We start from the raw sequence: 20,108 nt of genomic DNA on the forward strand, positions 1-20,108 counted from the left end.
TGCTCTTTTCTTTGTACAACTCTCTCATACACAAAGAGTACTTTGTAGTATCGTTACCAAAAATTGCAAATAGGTACATGGTGCTCTTATGGTGTGTAAATAATTTTGTGCAGCTATAAGCTCTGAATCTTCTAGCCGCTTATTGTTCTTAGAAAGTTTTAGGGATTAGCTATACAAAAAGAGAAACTTAAGTTTTATAAAGAGAGCTAGGTTGCATGCCTGCTGGCTAAATGATCAGTCAAGAATTAGAAAAATTTTGTTCTTTGTAAAGACTGACAGCTGATTTGAAAGTTATCTCCAGATGTCTCTAGGGATGTGCAAAATATATCTCTGTATGAATAGAACATTCCAGGGAACACTTTGCACTTCCATGAACAGATAATCAGGAACAGATTTTGAAGTAGCTGTACAAATCTTGCAAAGAATGTTGCTTAAATGATTTAAAGAAAAGCACTTTCTAACATGCATTTTGTCAAATACTTCTTTCAGATGTTTACAAAAAACATTTGGAGAGACTTTTAAAAAATATTTTTATTAAAGATTATAATTGCATTAGTAAAAATTAAAATATAGGAAGGAAGGAAGGAAGGAAGGAAGGAAGGAAGGAAGGAAGGAAGGAAGGAAGGAAGGAAGGAAGGAAGGAAGGAAGGAAGGAAGGAAGGACATATCTCTTTTAACCTGGATCAAACAAACCAACTTAATATTCCTTCCTTTTACTTCTAACAATCTTAATTTTAGTCCATTCAAGTAATGCAGAACTTGTTTTTTCATTCTTTTTTGCCCCTTCTCATAAGATTTATCCAAACTTTTAACAAACCTCTTTTGTAAATCCATTTGGGAAGACTTTACTACATACCTTTAAAAACATCTGATACACATAATCTGAATGGTTTATCAACTGATCTTTGAGGTGGCTTGAAAGAATCTATAAATAAATCAATATATATTGTGTTAACAGACATACATTTTACTCAGAGTGTAATATTGTTTATTGGTACTGTGTTTGCAGCAGTTTTCAAATCTTCAAAGATGTATATACTTACCAATTTGTTCCAGCAGACATTTTCCTGTGTACCATTTTGCCAATTCACTTGTTTGACTTTTTGTGACAAGATTTTCACCGCCAAGTCCACTGGTAGGGATGTAAGCTACATCTGATTCCTGGTTGAATTAAATATTTAATTTGCAGTGCAAAATTAATAAATAACTCTATATTATTAAGTACAAGCATCTGAAATTCAAATTGAGAATAATTGCTTTTTCATGAGAGTTTTTAAAACCTCATATATTAAAGTTATATAGTTTCAAATTCAGAGAGAACTAAGACCATTTTAAAAAGCAACAGAGCTGCAGAAATCATTCAAATCACTGTCCCTTGCACTGTTGATAGGGTCATATTCTGTTAAAGTTGCAGCATTTCACGTTCTTGTACCAAAGGCAATTTTTGTCCTGACTGATTCAATTTCCGAAAGGTGATCTGGGGCAATTTTTGAAAGCAGATGCAACTTTTCTTTGGATCATGCAGCCACCATAGATTATAATCATAATGCACCATCCATGCTGGGAAATGAATTGGAGGAGTAAAGTCCACCCAGTTCTCAAAAGCATCATGGCTACTTTCAGTACCCTCAATCATCACACTTTTTACAACTGTCTGGAGGCAGCTGATTTTGTAGTTGCTCTGGTGTTTCATACTGGGACATGACCAGAAGGTGATTTGGGAATACGAATCCTTTGTTGTCCCACAGTGTCCCATAGACTCCATCTTGCCCCACCAATTGTTCAATATCTACACAAAACCACTGGGAGAGGTTGATACGGCGGTGACTTCTATTTCTAGTGCTCCTTGCTATCCAACCCAATGAAGTAATGTATACTCTTGAAATTGTCTAAGTTACTTTAGAGGCTAGAACACAAAAAAATGAGATTAAATTAAATCCAGATAATACAGTAGCATTCTTGGTAAATAGTGCTGTTAAGTCTGCTTTGGATGAGTTTATATTCCCTCTAGCAAAGGAAGTCAGTAGTTTGGGAGTGTTCCGTGATCCAGTGGACCATCATTCTCCCTGAGGTGACTTGGCATTTAGGAAACCCCTCAAACCCTGGTTGTTTCAACTAACTTGGGGGGGTCTCAGAAATTAGCGAGCCCACAAGATGCATGTACTATACATATGTAGGATGCTGATCCATTCTTCAAAAGGCTTACTTATATCTCAGTTTTAAACAGTTTTAAATGTTTAACTGTTGTATTATATTCTTGTTCTACTACTATTTTATCTGGTTGTTTTATTGTACTCTTCCTAGAGTCACGTAGGTGAGATGGGTGGATATATTAATTATTTCATTAATTAAATCCTCAGCAGTCATTAAATTCCCAAGTGTTTGCTATGGTGAGAAGGAATTTTTAACCATTATAGCCAGGGAAGAAACTACAGCAATTCCTTATTTGGTTATCCAATCCATGCCTTGGCTATGTGTCCCATTTTGACTGCTACAAGACATTTTGCACCCTTGAAAGGCATACATGTTTCAAATCATACAAAATGTGGCAGCTACTGCTACTTACCACAAAATACCAGGATTGTGATTCCTCCACTTGCTTATCAGACACAATCTAAGGTGCTGGTATTGACCTTTAAAGTCCTGATGAATCAGACCTGGCTATCTAAGGGGACATTTCTCCCATCTCTTTCTTTCTCTTTCTCTTTCTCTTTCTCTTTCTTTTCTTTTCTTTTATCTATCTATCTATCTATCTATCTATCTATCTATCTATCTATCTATCTGTATCCCACCTTTATTATTTTTACAAATAAGGCAGTGTACAATAGTCCAAAGTCACCCACTTGGCTTTCATGCCTAAGGCAGGATTACAACTCATAGTCTCCTCATTTCTAGCCTGGTGCCTTAACCACTAGACCAAACTGGCTCTTTTTAATCAAGTTTTTAACTGTCAGCTAAGAATTCTTAACATGATATTGCATGTGTTTACATTTTTATTTTTTGTACTCCATGTTTTACTGAAAGCTTTTATTTTTTTATTTTATTTTATAACCTTTTGTTTACCTTAAAGCCAGCTTGCTTAAGGAATTGTCCAAGTTTATTAACAATTTCCTGAAACCGTTCCTGTTGCCAATTGACCTATAATATAAACATACTTTACTGAGGAACAAGAATGTCTTTGGACATTACTCCAGTACAAATGAAAATTATCTTTTATCAACCATGAAATATCACTATCATTAAGAACCTCTCCCTTGCTGCTTTTCTTTATCAAATTAAGATGGCAATGTAGTAGAAAATGTGATGTGTTACATTTTAAAATGTATTCAACTGCCAGCTAAATTAAAAATGCAGGTGAAGTAGACTTAACATTTCTTAAGGAATGATATTAATTGCAACTATATAACAACATAGTATGATTATTCTAGGAGGTTAACTATATCAAGCAATGTTTCATAACAAAATTTAAGCATTAAAATTTATTTCTTAATTTTAAAGTATTAGATTAATAATAGTATAACGAAGCAAAAAACTAAGCACACTGAAGAAATTAACAGGCTAGTATCAGTGTGGCTAATCTATCATTTAACAGGAAACACAAGCAAATATTTTATTAAAATATCCTGCTTACACCATTTTCTTCTATTTTAGGTTTTAGGTATCTTTTTTCAAGAGATACTAGAGATTAACTTCAAAGCGAATAGTATCTAAAATATTTCTCTTCCTCTCTCTATGTTCTCTTCATGCGTATTTATAAAACAAATCTATATTTATAAAAGAAGTTTTGGGGGGGAAAATCAAGGAAATACCTGATCCATTTTATTGACTGCAACTGCTAGCTGTGTTACTCCCAATGATCGAACTAAAAGACCATGTTCTCGTGTCTGTCCACCAGTCTCAAAACCAGCTTCAAATTCCCCTCTGCTGGCATCCACCACTAATACAGCCACATCAGCCTAAGGGAAACCACTTGATTAGTTGTATTTCTTGGGGTATAGGTTAATCATACAAAGTCTAAGGTAAAGGTAAAGGTTCCCCCGCACATGCGTGCTAGTCGTTTCCAACTCTAGGGGCCGGTGCTCATCTCCATCTCAAAGCCGAAGAGCCAGCGCTTGTCCGAGGACGTCTCCGTGGTCATGTGGCCGGCATGACTAGACGCCAAAGGCGCATGGAACACTGTAACCTTCCCACCGTAGTGGTCCCTATTTTTCTACTTGCATTTTTACGTGCTTTTAAACTGCTAGGTTGGCAGAAGCTGTTACGCGGCACTCGGGATTTGACCCCCCAAACTGCCGACCATCTGATCGACAAGCTCACCATTTTTCGTATTGTTGTCTTATCATAAAGACAGGCTTACTTAAATCCTTCAAATGGAACACCACAACATTTCTCATTCTGTTGATAGAATTATAACGTGCAAAAATAACATTTTACACTATCCCCAGTAAAGTAATAATATTTTAAGAATGATTTCTTCCCATTGAGTGTCACAATAAAATTTGCAGCCATGATGTAATAATATATATAATATGGAGAAATCAAACTTACTGTGATTACTACAATTACTACAATTCAATCTGTAAGTGCTTTATGTATGACAAATGATACTAGGAAAGGCTTTACCTGGGCAGCTCCAGTGATCATATTTGGAATGAAGTCTTTATGGCCAGGAGCATCCATTAGTGTAATAATTTTTGTTTTTGTCTCAAATTTGGTCATACCTACATCCATTGTCACTCCCCTACAAATAATGAACAGGCAAATAATGGATAATTTATAATTATATTCAAAATTAATCTGTATATCCTATTTCCTTTTCCTATATATAATTTTATTATATATTTTCACAGAAATAAAAAAGATGAAATGATATAGATTAAAAAGAAAGGAAAAAATAATAAAATATATGAAAAGTAATATAGAAAGAAAAGAAATAAAATATAAAAATGCTATTTCCAATCTTAGTATCTCGCCTACATGTTACATGTTAATACACTTCTTCCCATGTTCAGCCCTTTTTAATTTATAAATCTCCAGTTCATTTTTTCCATATTCAGCAAAAAGTCCATAAGAGGTTTCTAGTCTTTCATATATTCACATCTTCGTGAGCAACTAATGTCAAAAATACCCCACAGAATGTAAGAGTTAAGCAAAAGAGTAAATAAATATAAATATTACTGAAGTGATAATGAGGGCATTCAAACCATCATATTTTAAAAAAATTAAATGATTTAACTAAGTTGGGAAAATTGGTGCAATAAATGATCGTGGTTAGGGGTAAGAGCGTATGATATCAGAAAACCAATTATAATTGTGGTATAAATAAACATGCATTGATCTGCCATTTTAGCCTACATGTTACATTATATGAACAAGTTATTACCACACAAGAGAGTTTTAACCAATATATCACTTTCTGCAATTCATTTCTAATTCTGCAATGGAGAGTCAAATATTTGCAGAAGTAATTTGGTACCAAGAGTCAAATAATATTTTTCTAATTGTATTTGGATCTACTTTGGGGTCTCTCAGTAAAATAAAATTTCCTGGAAGCAGAAATGCTATCCTAAAATTACGTATAATAGGTTTCTTGTAAAAACCATAGCTTTATATCATATATATGTGTGTGTGCGTGTGTGTGTGTACACACACACACACACACACACACACACACACACACACAATCTTCTGAGTAAATAGTACACAGAAACCTCAAAAACAACTTTGCTGTTACCACTGCTACCACAGCCAATTTTCATGTAAAAGGGTAGTTTTTCTCACCTTTGTCTCTCTTCCCCTGTTTCATCTAAAACCCATGCATAAGCAAACGATGCTTTTCCCGCTTTCTTTGATTCTTGCTCATATTTGTGCATTGTTCGCTTGTTCACATTACCCAGAAGATACAACAAATGACCCATTAAAGTACTTTTTCCTGCATCAACATGCCCTAAAAAGAAACACATTATTATCACTGATTAATTTATTTCAGAAGACATTCTACATTAGTAACTGAAAAAAGGAACTACACATATTTTTCATTTTTGCACCAAAATAAATATACCTATTACTACAAGGTTAATCAAATGTTTTCCTCCTTGTCTCTTCTCCAACTCAGCTTTTATATCTAATTGTTGTCTGGATTTTCCAGATTTTTTCACAGGAGCTGGTACCACTGATGAGTCTTCTGATGCTTGAATGGTCTGGGAGGGAAAAGTTGGTTTAGGTAGTATCTCAGCTATCCCCATATTTGCAATGGTATCTCCAGCAGAGAATCCTTTTTGTGGCATAAAGTTATTATGTCCATTCTCTTCTACATTTGCACTACAGAAAACAGAGAATGAATATGAGAATACACATTTCAAAAGACTACAGATCAAAATAAAATTATCTATGAACAATCTGAGATGGAAGAAAAAACAACAATAACCGTAATTTAACTACTGTATAAATATTTTGTAAGTTCTTCTCTATGGGATTATGGCGAATAAGTATATTACTTTATTACTCTATTACTAAGCTTCAAATAAGATGCAGAAATATGTGGGTGTTTTTTTCCTTTATGCTACAAAAAAGATTTAGATAACCCGAGATGCAGTCTTAGGAAAGATAAACGACATTGTAACGCATTAGTTATGTTGCTGTAACAAGTTATAAAGAGCTGCTTCTGAAGGGACAAGCCCCGTGGGGACAGCCCACATGGAGTCCTCATTCATCTCTACCAGACATTTCTTGTATTCCAAGGTGTGGCAAGGGTCAATTCTAAAATGTATTATTGTTTCAAACTTGAAATAACAAGGTATGTTACTTCAGTATATATGGTGGAACACTTTGGAAAAAATGTGTGCGACAGTGGAATTATAAGGTAGCATACTTATCATTATTGTAGATACTGATTTTGAAGCCAAAACAAAGGCAGAAATATTAAAAACTCACGTCATACTTTAAAGCTAAAAATCTGTTTCATTAGGAATGGTTTTACTTTTGTCTTACATTGTTATTAAAGTCCCTTAATCCATGTTTTAAATTTAGGAAACAAGACAACATATTCAGGATCTCTTCATCTTAACTTCTGTGGCACAATTTCTCTGTGTTAAATCAGTCTGGTTATATGTTCTGATTTAAGAATGTGAATTTTAAATACCTATAGAACAGTGGTGGTGAACCTATGGCACGCATGCCAGGGGCGGCACTCAGAGCCCTCTCTGTGGGCACACGCGCCGTTGCCCCAGCAAAGTTCGCCAGAGTAGCAAGCACATGGCGTTTGGATGCAACAGGGCAGGAAGTGAGTGAGCAAGCGGCGTTCGCCCCCCAGGGATGCCTCAGATATGGCGAGGGACTGGCCCTGGCCATGCTCACCCAGTCTGCCATGACTACTGCAGCCATGCCCACCCAGTGGGCCACGCTCCCCCCCGAGGGCACCACAATGCTGATGCGGCCCTGGCACTTTGCTATAAATAAGTGGGTTTTGGGTTGCAGTTTGGGCACTCGGTCTCTAAAAGGTTTACCATCACTGCTATAAAATGACTAAGTTTCACTTAGTCTTGCATTCTTTCCAAGAATGTAACGAATCAACATAGAAGGCAAGTTTCCAGCAGGGGAAAATGTCCCTTCCATTCACTTCTGTGTTTGAAATGGTGCTGCTTTTGTGAAACAGGAACCCAGTGATATTGAGACCTATAGCAGGAATTAGCAATTGATGGCATTTTGTTCACATATTAAGAAATCCTGGAGCTTTTTTCCTTTATTTTCCTTTTTTTCATTCTGGCACAAATTAATGCTTCTATCCGGTTCTTTCTGTCAGTGAGGCCTCTGTCTGATATTTTAAATTTTAAAATACTCTCTGTTTTCCTTCCTTCTATACTAGTTGTGCTGGTATCAAGTACAAGGAGACTTTTCTTGGTGTATGAATTAGAACTTTCTTTTCACTAAACATTTTGTGTTTCTCTTATAATGACCTTTAATCTAAAGTTACATTTAACCATATGTAACTCTCTATTTTATTATCCAGATAGTAAAAACTGGATAAGTGCAGAACAGGATAGGCCATATCCAGCCTAAGCCCAGATTGGTCTGAAAAGAAGAGATGGGAAGATAGAAGGCCAGTTATTTAAGTAAGGTGTGGTTGAACAGAATAGAGCAGAAACAATGGCGGCATGAAACTAAAGTGAAGAAAAAGAAAGAAAGAAAGAAAGGAAGGAAGGAAGGAAGGAAGGAAGGAAGGAAGGAAGGAAGGAAGGAAAGAAAGAAAGAAAGAAAGAAAGAAGCAAAAAGATCAGAAAGGCAGATGTACAGGCCACATAGAGAAGAGACGAAGGGAGTGAGGTGAACCAGCCCTGCCCTACTCATTCCATTACTCTTTCATGTTCATTTTAACTAACATTTAACTAACAACCAAAATGTTCCAGGATTCTGTTCAACTACGCTACAACCTTGCCTCAAACTGTTCAGCTGAACCTCAAGCCACAAGATGTTTCTCCCATGCCAAGAACAATACTCATTTTCTCCATTTGGAAACACACCACCACTAGAGACTTAGAATGCATTGGTTATCTACCAAATTCTTAAAACAACATACTGCGTCTAAATGGAATAGTCATTTTTACAAGAAAATAGAACATAATAAATAAGATGTAGCAAAGTAGACACTGGCCCATTAGTCAAGAGATCAGTCAGTAGGAAGGCATACAGAGAACACATATACTGAAAAATGACCCAAATGTCTTCCTTCTTTAGCCTGGATTGACTGCATTTCACAGAAATTATCTGGCCAAGAACTTAATTTACAGCATTCTAATCTGAATTCACCTCAGCAAAATCTGGCAATCTACAGAAAGATATTTCAAAATGACATCGTTATTCTACTTACATTGTGCAGAGTGAAAGTTTTTTTTAAAAAAATCACAAATGCAAAATACCATATTCTACACAGACAGAAAAATATCCACCATCCTAAGAAACCCCAAAGACATAATTGGGTTAGAAAACCAAGGAGTATACGAAATCCCATGCACCACCTGCCCCACCACATACATCGGACAAAGGATTTTGGGTTGCACTATAGAGCCCAGTGTCAGAAAGCTGGGTTTGCGTCCGAGATCTTGGGTCTTCCAGCAGGACAATGACCCCAAACATACGTCAAAAAGCACCCAGAAATGGATGGCAAGAAAGCGCTGGAGAGTTCTGAAGTGGCCAGCAATGAGTCCAGATCTGAATCCCATTGAACACCTGTGGAGAGATCTTAAAATTGCTGTTGGGAAAAGGCGCCCTTCCAATAAGAGAGACCTGGAGCAGTTTGCAAAGGAAGAGTGGTCCAAAATTCCGGGTGAGAGGTGTAAGAAGCTTATTGTTGGTTATAGGAAGCGACTGATTTCAGTTATTTTTTCCAAAGGGTGTGCAACCAAATATTAAGTTAAGGGTGCCAATAATTTTGTCCGGCCCATTTTTGGAGTTTTGTTTGACATTATGTCCAATTTGCTTTTTTTCCTCCCTTTTTTGTTGTGTTCCAATACACACAAAGGGAATAAACCTGTGTATAGGAAAACATGTGTTCCTGCAATACTTTTCTGTGAGAAATACTTGATTTTCTGGAAAAATTTCTGGGGTGCCAACAATTTCGAGCATGACTGTATATATATGAGATGCCTTAAACAAGTGGAACAAGAAGCCTTGCTATTTATATATGCAATGACATATATAATAATAAATCTTTACCAAAAAGCGGAACAAAACAAAAGTCAACAGAGGTTCACTATTCTGAAGGTAGAGCAAGCAGAAATGTATTTTGAGGGGAGTAAGGACTTACCATGGGACTTCAAAGCCAGTAGCTTGCTTCTTTCCAGACACGGTCATTTTGGTAACTTTTGGCACAATGTCAGAATCTGTTCTGATAGGTTGAGAATCTTTCACTTTTCCTAGCAGGATAAGAAAAAAAATAAAGCCATAACAATAGAGGAAACTGACTAGGTATGTAGATTGGCCTGTATAATAGGTTGACAACAGATAATACAAAATAGCTTCTTAAAACTTTAGAACAAGAAAATATGAAAAATTAAAGTTGATATATAACATTCGGAATACGTGCTAATTTGATATCTGACAAAGACCTACAGAATACCAGGTCTCATGAAATTTAGCATGCAATGGTGAAATCAATTATCATGCTAATTCATCTCCACTAACTGGTATGTCTATGACTTTTCTCCTTCTCTCCTTATTCTATAACCTTATACAGTTCCTTATACAGATTTTGCTTGGAGGGTCTGGAACTGGATATCAAAAATGTTGTCATTTTTTTAAAAAAATATATCCCAAAATGTCCAGAGTTTTCCCAAGAAAAATCCCATTTTTTATTTTAAACTTAAAATTTGTTAAGTTGTACATTAAACTTTGAAGTACCCTTAAAAAAGATCACTCTCATCCCCAATTCCAAATTATTTTTCAGATAATTGCAATGTCTTGCTTCTCCGTTTGACTCAGTATTGTCCAAAATAAATAGTATCTATTTCCATAGATTATCCAAAAGCCTTCTCTAGATCGTTTAGATCATATATACCCCTTTAAATCATCTTAATACTGTTAATATTATTAGTGTGCTGTGAAAAGTCACAGAAGTTATGATTTAGTTCTGACAAGCTATAATTTAGAACGCTTTCTCACTTAAATTATATTGTGGCTTATTTTAATCACAAATTATTTAATAGCAAATTATTGTTGGAATGCAGAATCCTGCCTTATTTCTGTTCTTTGCACCACATATGTTTCTTCTCCATCATGATAGAAATCAGAAAAAGCAAAAATAGCTAAACAAGCTATAATTACTTTGCTTATTTTTAGATTGACTTGGCCCTTTTGATAAGCTATGTATAAAATAAATCCTGGTTTAACATGATATGCAAATATAGCATATACACACACAACATAAAAGAAATAAGATATTACTTTGCAGACATTATTTCTTTTTGAAGACTTTTGGCTCTGCTGATTTTCTCTGTAATACACCAAATCTTACGTCCCTACTGTTGATCATGTTGACATTTATTCTATTTTTGGTTATAATTTTTGAAATGCAAATACCATGATAGATATTATTAATGTAAGGGGAAGAACCATCCAGTTTTTTTCAAGTCAATTTCTATTATGGAAATGAGCAAAATTTTCTGGGAATATACTGGAGTTAAATAGTTAGCTCAGCATGGGAATGCAGTTCTGTACAACTGTCAAGATTATTTCAGTCTATATGTTTTTCCAGTTTAAAAAACAAATCCCTAAATTCTGAGGTTTGGGAAATAATGTTCAAAACAAGTGTTTCTTAAACAAATATGTGAAATTTATTTTAGTCATAGAATACGGATCTCCTTAATTCAATCTGTTTTTGCCATTACAATTACATCTAAGTGGAGGGAAGCTTGCAGTGGGGTACCTCAAGGTTCTACCTTGGGCTCAATGTTCTTCAGCATCTTTATAAATGACCTAGATGAGGGGACTGAAGGGACACTCTTGCAGATGACCCAAGCTAGGGGGAATTGGTAACACTTTGGAAGATAGACTCAAGATTCATAAGAATCTTAACAAACTTGGGTATTGGGCTCTGTGCAACAAGATGCAGTTCAGGGTGAGAAAATAGGGTCCTGCATACACACAGGAAAAATCCAATGCACAGGTACAGTATAGACAGTACGTGATTGAACTTTGCCACCCTCATCGCGTCCGCAGATAATCGCCCGGCCGACCTGTTTAGGGTAACTCGCTCTCTCCTTAATCAGGAGGTGAGGGAGGAACCCTTGCAGGGTCGAGCCGAGGAGTTTAGTCGATTTCTGTCGGACAAACTCGCTTGGATCCGGACCGGTTTGGACTCCGACTGGGCAGAGTCTGACGAAGAGAATACGGGCGGCCTTGTCGATTTAATCTGGGAAGAGTTCGATCCTGTGACTCCTGAAGAAGTGGACAAGATCATGGGGAAGTTGAGCTCCACCACGTGTTTGTTGGACCCGTGCCCCTCCTGGCTGACTTATGCAGCCCGGGATGGGACACGAGGCTGGCTCCAGGCAGTGATTACTGCTTCTTTGAGTCAGGGTAGTTTTCCCACCGCCTTGAAGGAGGCGGTGGTGAGACCCCTCCTCAAGAAGCCTGCCTTGGACCCAGCAATTTTAAACAACTATCGTCCGGTCTCCAACCTTCGCTTTTTGGCGAAGGTTGTTGAGAGCGTGGTGGCGCAGCAGCTCCCTTTGTTCTTGGATGAAGCTGACTACCTAGACCCGTACCAATCGGGTTTCAGGCCCGGGTACAGCACGGAGACGGCATTGGTCGCGCTGGTGAATGACCTCTGGCGGGCTCGGGACAGGGGTTGTTCCTCTGTCCTAGTCCTTTTAGACCTCTCAATGGCTTTTGATACCATCGATCATGGTATCCTGCTGCGACGTCTCAGGGGGTTAGGAGTGGGAGGCACAGTTCTCCAGTGGTTCTCCTCTTACCTTCTGGGATGTTCGCAGTCGGTGTTGGCAGGGGGGCAGAGATCGACCCTGAGACCTCTCATTTGTGGAGTTCCTCAGGGATCGGTTCTCTCGCCTCTCCTGTTCAACATCTATATGAAGCCGCTGGGTGAGATCATTCGTGGTTTTGGAGTTGGGTATCACCAATATGCTGATGATACCCAGCTTTTTATTTCGACCCCAAACCACCCCAGTGATGCCCTCGACGTGATGTCCCTTTGCCTGGAGGCGGTCCGGGTCTGGATGGGGAGGAACAGGCTTCGACTCAACCCTGACAAGACTGAGTGGCTGTTCGTGCCGGCATCCCGGGAAATTCCGATTATTCCATCATTGGCCATGGGGGGTGAGCTATTACCCCCCGTACATAGGGCCCGCAACTTGGGGGTCCTTCTAGACTCACAGCTCTCTTTGGAAGAGCATATTGGAGCTGTGACTAGGGGGGCCTTTGCCCAGGTTCGCCTGGTGCACCAGTTGCGGCCCTATCTAGACCGGGATGCCTTGCGCACAGTCACTCATGCGCTCGTGACCTCTCGTCTAGACTACTGTAATGCTCTCTACATGGGGCTGCCCTTGAGGTCCACCCGGAGACTCCAACTGGTGCAGAATGCAGCCGCGCGAATTGTCTTGGGAGTTTCCCGATACTCCCATGTTACACCTTTGCTCCGCGAGCTGCATTGGCTACTGGTTGCTCTCCGGGTGAGGTTCAAGGTGTTAGTTATGACTTACAAAGCCCTTCATGGCATGGGTCCGGATTACCTACGGCAACACCTGCGACCGGCGTCAACTTCCCTCCGTCCAGTGCGCTCCCAGAGAGGGCCTCCTCAGGGTGCCGCCGATCAAAGAATGCCGATTGGTGACCCCCAGGGGGAGAGCGTTCTCTGAGGGCGCGCCAGACCTTTGGAACCGCTTACCGGTTGAGCTCCGGATGGCCCCCGACCTTCGCTCCTTCCGGCGCGATCTCAAAACATTCTTTTTCGAACAAGCTGGCCTGGTCTGACAGGATGGGGTTGGGTTTTTAAAACTAGTTTTAACTTTAATATGTATTGATTTTATGGGCATGATGTTTAATGGCTTTTTAATTTTCGTATTTGATTTTTATTGTGTATTGCCCTGTTCACCGCCCTGAGTCCTTCGAGAGAAGGGCGGTATAGAAATCAAATTATAAAATTAAATTAAATTAAATTAAATTGAACAAATAGTATCTACGAGAGGGACTTAAAGTGTCCTGGTGGACCACCACTTAAGTATGAGACAGCAGTATGTTGCAGCTGCCAAAAAAAAGTCAGCACAGTCCTAGGCTGCATCAACAGAGGGATAGAATCAAGATCGTGGGAAGTGATAGTACCACTTCATACTGCACTGGAAAGGCCATACTGAGAATACCATGTCCAGTTCTGGTCACCACAATATAAAAAAGATGCTGAGGCCTTAAGAAGACTGTCTGCAGGCTAATTCGTACGATGAACAGCTAAGAGAACTAGGTATGTTTAGTCTTAACACAGGGAAGGCTTAGGGGGTGACCCAATAGCTGTCTTCCAATACTTGAAGGGCTCTCCCAGGGAAGAAGGTGTCAATCTATTCTCCATAGAACTTGAGGCAGGACAAGGAGCAATGGGTAGAAGCTTGTCAGCCTGGAAATGAGGAAGTTCCCGACAGTGACAACAATTAGTCAGTGGAATAGCTTGCCCTCCATGAGTTGTAGGTGTTCCATCACCGGAAATTTTCAAGGAAAGATTGGAAAACTAACTATATGTCTGGGATAGTATAAGGACTCCTGCCTTGAGCAGGGGGGTTGGACTAGAAAACCTCCAAGGTCCCTTCCAGTCCTGTGATTCTACGATTCTAAGAATGTTTTTAAAATCTTATCTTCCATCCACAATTTTTCATTTTCCTATTTAACTTCTGCTGATTTAGATACCGTATTTCAGAACTACAAAAGATTTAGCATTAAACAAGATGCATCAACATGTACTCCCTTCTAAATTATGTTTGCTAACAGTGAACTGAGCTCAGAATCAATGCGTCTGACTAGAAAAGACTCAAGTCAGCATTATACTAACCACTCAAAAATGTTCAGCTCTTTGCAAATCACTTCTAAATAACTTTCCACAAGCAAGAACAATGAGTTATTTAGAAAAAGGTTATTTCCTAAACAGAAAGGGGGTTTCCAAGTAAAAGCCCTGTTTGCTTTCAATTACTGTTTTTTTTACAAAGCTCATATACTGTTCTATATTGTTTGTTTAAAATGAGCTATTCAGTGCCCTAAAGATTTACAACTCTATAGTAACTATCCAGGCAATCACCTGGCAGCAATTAACAACTAAAATGACTAAAAGCCCTCTGGGTCTGATAACAGACATGAGGATATCTTTACATTTTATATGAGCTCACTGGTTAACTGCTCTTACCATCAGTGATAATAATTTAGTTTAATTAGTGTTCAGAAATGTGCTCCAGAAATATAAGATAACAGCTCTGTAATTTTCTGGCTCCTCCTACTTCTTTTTTGAAGAAAGGAATATGCTTTCCTCCAGTCTTGTGGAATCCTTCACCAGCTCTATTCTTGCTTATAGCTAAAATCAAGGGTTTTCTGATCTAGTTTATGAGATTTTTCTTCTTAAATGTATACTTTAATCAAATTAACAAGTAATAATTCAAAAATCAAATAAAAATGGAGAAGAAAGTATACAGCTAAATATTCTCCAAGTTATCAGCTGTTCATCACTTTGAAGATTTCTAGGGAAAAGACAACATTACAGGAATTTTCAAAATGTCTTAAGAAGAATTAAAGCTTTGTACTATGTAAAATGGCTTCAGTTCACGTTGACTTTAAGTATTTTAAAAGCAATTACTTGTGTACTAAATGTATTTGTTCTGTACCCTTGCACAGTATATAGATCTCACCTTCCAAAAATAATCTCAACTACACACCAAATTTTGCTAAATGACTGTAATGTTATTCCTTTAGCAATTACAGAATATATTCTAGAATACTCTGTACAGGTTAGTGACCATAAATATATATTATAATAAAATTAAAATACTGGGTAGACCTAATATTTCTCCAGCACCTAAACTGAGAGCATATATAGTCCATGTTGAAGTTCTTCAGCAGAATTTCTGTTGAGTATCTGGTTCATTATGAGTATGTAAAACTGAAAGTATAAGATCAAACAAACAGATACTTTTACTACAATTTATTCATGTTTCCAGAAATGACATATTATCTGGCACTAAAACTAACATTATGATACCAGAGGATGGCACTATTGTTTTAAGTTTCATTATCTTACAAGTGAATTGTAAAGTTTTAACATAACAACTGTATAGTATTTTATCTCAGATTGTAAAATTAGATTTTAGGTATTTGATAGCAAGCTTTAATAAATAAATGCTACTTATCTTATACTATTATACTGGATGTGACTCCTCTACACATAAAATGAGTACTGTAGTTAAATAGTTTAGACAAATCTGTTCAAAGGAAAATTTACTCAGAATACACACACAAATACAAACAGATGATCAATTGCACCTACTGAAATATAAAATTGCAAAATAACTATTTAATAAAATACCATCCAGAGGGGGCATGCATTACTACAGTTGGGAATGAAAAAATGAGCCAGGGGTTTGAAATGTTCAAATAAAAAAATACTTTCAGTGGTACCAAAACCTAGAAGGTAATACTTCTATTTTGGCTAAATATATTATGGATATGAAACTTGATAATCCTTTCTGATACCAAACATGACACCAGTGATAAATTTCTCAAGATCAATAAAACACACTCATATACACACACATATCACAGAAATACCCTTTAGAATAATCAACATTATGTAATGTGTACAGAAAAACAGAAAGTTATAGTAAGCCAGAAATTAAGTTTCCATCTTTAATTATAAAAGAAAAAGAAATCTAACTAAGTGTAATTTAAACCAATATTATACAGTGTATCACTTTCTTCAGTATATCATTTCTCTCCTTGCTTCCAATTACAACCATAGCAGCAGGTCTATTAGACCTAGTTTTCAAAATAACAATTACCATTACCAGCGACAGAAAAGAGATCAAGGAGACACTAATTCTTGATGGCCATTTGTCTGGATTTTTGCACCTCGGATCTGGTAGTCCTATTTCTGAGAATCTCAGAAAGTTCTACCCACCTACAAATTTCTTCATCTTCTCCTTTCAGCCCATTCATTCCATAATATTCATTTTGTAATCCCAGCCTTATTCATTCTCTACAGCCAAAACATTGCAACATATTTCTATTATATTGGCACTAATTTTGTTAATTAAGACCATCTTCATTCATTATTTATTTCTGTCTTGTTTTAGTGCACAGGTTTCTGAAGTAATCCATTCCCACTGCATTCACTTAGATTTTTCCTAATATGCTCATCTCTCTTTATAAAATAAAGTGGGCAGTAGCATGATCTAAGTCATTTTTGCTTCTCCCAAAAACATAACACTCTTTGCAAATGACAACATACTACCATCCAACATTTCTAGCAACATTAATCCTAAAATTTCTTACTCCTAAAATGTTCACATCTTTAGAAAATATTCTAGCAAATATAAATCATTTACCTGCTGTTTTTTGCAACGAAAGTATAATATTCACTCAGTTCTGTTTTCAACCAGTTACCTTGATCTTTTAAAGCATTATCAGATCTAAACTGTTGCATCATATAATCTAGTATGTTACAAATAATTCAAAATCTCACCCAACAACAGCACTTGCACACAAATGAATTCACATCCCCAACTAACATATTTCTAATGTCATACAGGTGTTTATTATGTTTGCATAAATATATAAAACAGCCAAAGAAATATCACACATTATTGCTTTATTTGTTACTAGGTGTTGAAACATTTGCTACGCATTCTAGTTGTTTCCATTGACTGGACATCCATCCATTCAGCATGTTCAGCAGTCTTCAATTCCATATATTCCAAAATATTCAATTCAACATTCAACATTTAAAACATTCAAAAATTTAAACTTATTCATTTTCTTATATATTTTTCCTAATTCAAATAAAATACATTAACCTTTCTTTCATATATTCATGCATTTCTCAATGAATTTCTAAGAGCAAAACTCTGGCCTACAGACCAGTTTCTAACGTGAAACAGCACTATACTTCTCAAATTTTGCTCATTAGTGCCACACTCATACACTTTCGCAGAAATAGAAAAATTGTTCCAGAAACACTTAAAAAATTAAATTCCATGTGGGTTTTGCATTCAGCCTAGTTATGTTTACCTCTATTTAACAGCATCCTCCCAGTTGTCAGGCATTAATGCAGTTCTCACACAGATGTTAAACATATTACAGAGCTACTCCATAAATAAAAATCAACATTTATCCGGTTACACTGTATACATTTATTGTTTTAAACAATATGATTCAATACAATTTCCTTTTCTTATGACATATTATTTATATTTAAAACATTATTTCAATCTCCTTTGTTGTATCATTCTATTTCTTTTTTTTTTCTTTTTTAATTGGTACATAAATAACATTTGTAAGCAGACAAAGGAATTACCAAGATTGTAGTTAGTGTTCAGTGTAGGTTTGAATTGAAACTACCATAGAAAACATTAAGTTGCCATTTAGCTATATTAAGTTGTTTTAATAATGTAAGAATTTAAATCTCTAAGCTAAGTACTAAAATCTAGATTGTTTAAAACACAAAGAGAGGGGGAAAAACTATGAAAACCTGTGATTTAATGACTGACTTCCAAGCAGTGTTGACTCCAGTATAGATAGTCCTTGACTTATGAACATAATTGAGCCCTGTTAAGCAGGTCACTATGAAACTGTGCCCAATTTTGCAACATTTTGCAGTAATCACTAAGCAAACTCTGCACTTGTTAAGCATGCCCGCTTTCACCAAATAGGTTTTTTGTTTTTGCCAGAAACCAGAAATAAATGTCAGAAACCGGCAAAACATGCCAAAAATCTCAGTCAGATGACCCTTGGATGCTGCAAATTGCTATAAATGCTAGCCAGTTGCCAAGCACTTAAATATAATTAGATGACGACCGGGACAGGGGTGAGGGGCTGCCATTAGGATTTCAAAAATGGGTCATACGTAGTTCTGGGGAAGGTCCATCGTAAGCAACCAGTCATTGGCGAGGACTATTTGTAGGACTGCCTGGTTAAGACCTTGAATATGTTTTTGACAAGATTTCAAAAGTAGCATGCCCATTGTGGTATATCTACAATATTTATAGACAACAACAAAAACATGTATTTGATTTCAACTCTTTAGTCAGTTCTTTTTGCCCTTAAAAGCCATACCCTACAAGGCAAATTTAAATTTAAACCAACAAATTTGCCTTGTTGCATAATATATAAGGAAGCCATTCTTGCTCAAATTTTGTTATTTTTGTTAATGCATGCCTTTAACGTATGCCATTAATTTTGCCATTACTGTATTTTCAGCAAGTTTAATGTGTTTATGAAGAATTATGGATCTGCTGTTCTTCCATTATTACCAATATATATATGTGTGTGGGGGGGTATTATTGGAAAGGTATCTCTATGCCAAATGTAAAAAGATGGTTTGATGAAATGTGTACACGTTCATAGCCTTTGAATCTATTGCTGCAATGGGAGAACAAGACAACGTGATTACATCTGGGCAAAGTTCTATTTGTTGTTTGAGCTGTAATTTTAATGATATATAAGTATTTGTCTTTTGTGTGGTTATCATAGTTCTTTATTTTTTTACTTTGCATTTTTTGTTCCTTTTTTGTTGGATTATAATAACAAAGAAAAAAATTAAAGCCTGCCCACTTTTATGTCACTTTTTCAGAGAAATTACTAAGACTCAGCTCTCTCAATTATTCTTTGCCCAAACATTTTTTTTCTGGACTCACTTGTCTAGTTCCATCCATTCATGCCACCTAAAATGCTCCTGGAGTCAGTAAATTAATAAATTGACTAAACTAAATTATCTCAGATTGCTTTCATTCAGGACATTGTTCATCCTCTCTCCAAATGCATAAGTGTTTCAAATTCACTCTGCACTGGAGCAGAACAGCAACTATGAACAACCTACGCCATTAGTTATTCAGCAATATAGATGGTGCCAATTTATCCATACATCTTAGCCGTTTCATTCATAATTGAACATAAACATTTATTTCCAAGCATGTGTTTAATTCTATTGTAGGAGATCAAACCATTATCTTTCAAATTTATTATAATTTCCCCTTCATTAGGTTTACAAATACACAACAACTTTTTTTCATGGGAAGGATTCCAGGAATGAGAATCCTCAAGGGGAAAACAACTCAAGATCCTTGGGAAATTTTGAAAAATGAGATTATAAATGCCCAGTCTAACAAAATACCAATGAAGAAGAAAAATAACAGCTCTCAAAAGAAACCAGCATGGCTGCATAAAGAACTCTCTGATAAATTGAAAGATAAAAAGGACAAGTGGAAAAAATAGAAAAAGGGGCACATAACTAAGGCAGAATATCAGCAAATAGCCTAAGCCTGCAAAAATGAAGTGAGGAAAGCTAAGGCTCAAAATGAACTAAGATTTGCAACAAAAGTCAAAAATAACAAAAAAAAGATTCTTTCAACATG

General features: G+C 36.6%; 1 protein-coding gene across 4 annotated transcripts in view; it reads right to left on the bottom strand.

Moving 5' to 3' along the window:
• Positions 1-20,108, bottom strand: part of HBS1L (HBS1 like translational GTPase) — a 54,566-nt gene that overhangs the window by 9,530 nt on the left and 24,928 nt on the right. For 3 of the 4 annotated variants that reach the window (XM_083348571.1, XM_083348574.1, XM_083348573.1), the window contains 8 exons: positions 9,803-9,911; positions 6,062-6,321; positions 5,782-5,947; positions 4,624-4,741; positions 3,810-3,956; positions 3,064-3,138; positions 1,044-1,161; positions 857-925 (listed from right to left, as the gene is read on the bottom strand). In XM_083348571.1, the coding sequence (XP_083204697.1) occupies positions 857-925; positions 1,044-1,161; positions 3,064-3,138; positions 3,810-3,956; positions 4,624-4,741; positions 5,782-5,947; positions 6,062-6,321; positions 9,803-9,911 (1,062 nt within the window). The remainder of the gene's footprint in view (positions 1-856; positions 926-1,043; positions 1,162-3,063; positions 3,139-3,809; positions 3,957-4,623; positions 4,742-5,781; positions 5,948-6,061; positions 6,322-9,802; positions 9,912-20,108) is intronic. The other variant, XM_083348572.1, reaches the window with a different exon arrangement.

Source organism: Vipera ursinii, assembly GCF_947247035.1.
Source record: "Vipera ursinii genome assembly, chromosome: 1".
In the NCBI taxonomy this organism is placed as follows: Eukaryota; Metazoa; Chordata; class Lepidosauria; order Squamata; family Viperidae; genus Vipera; species Vipera ursinii.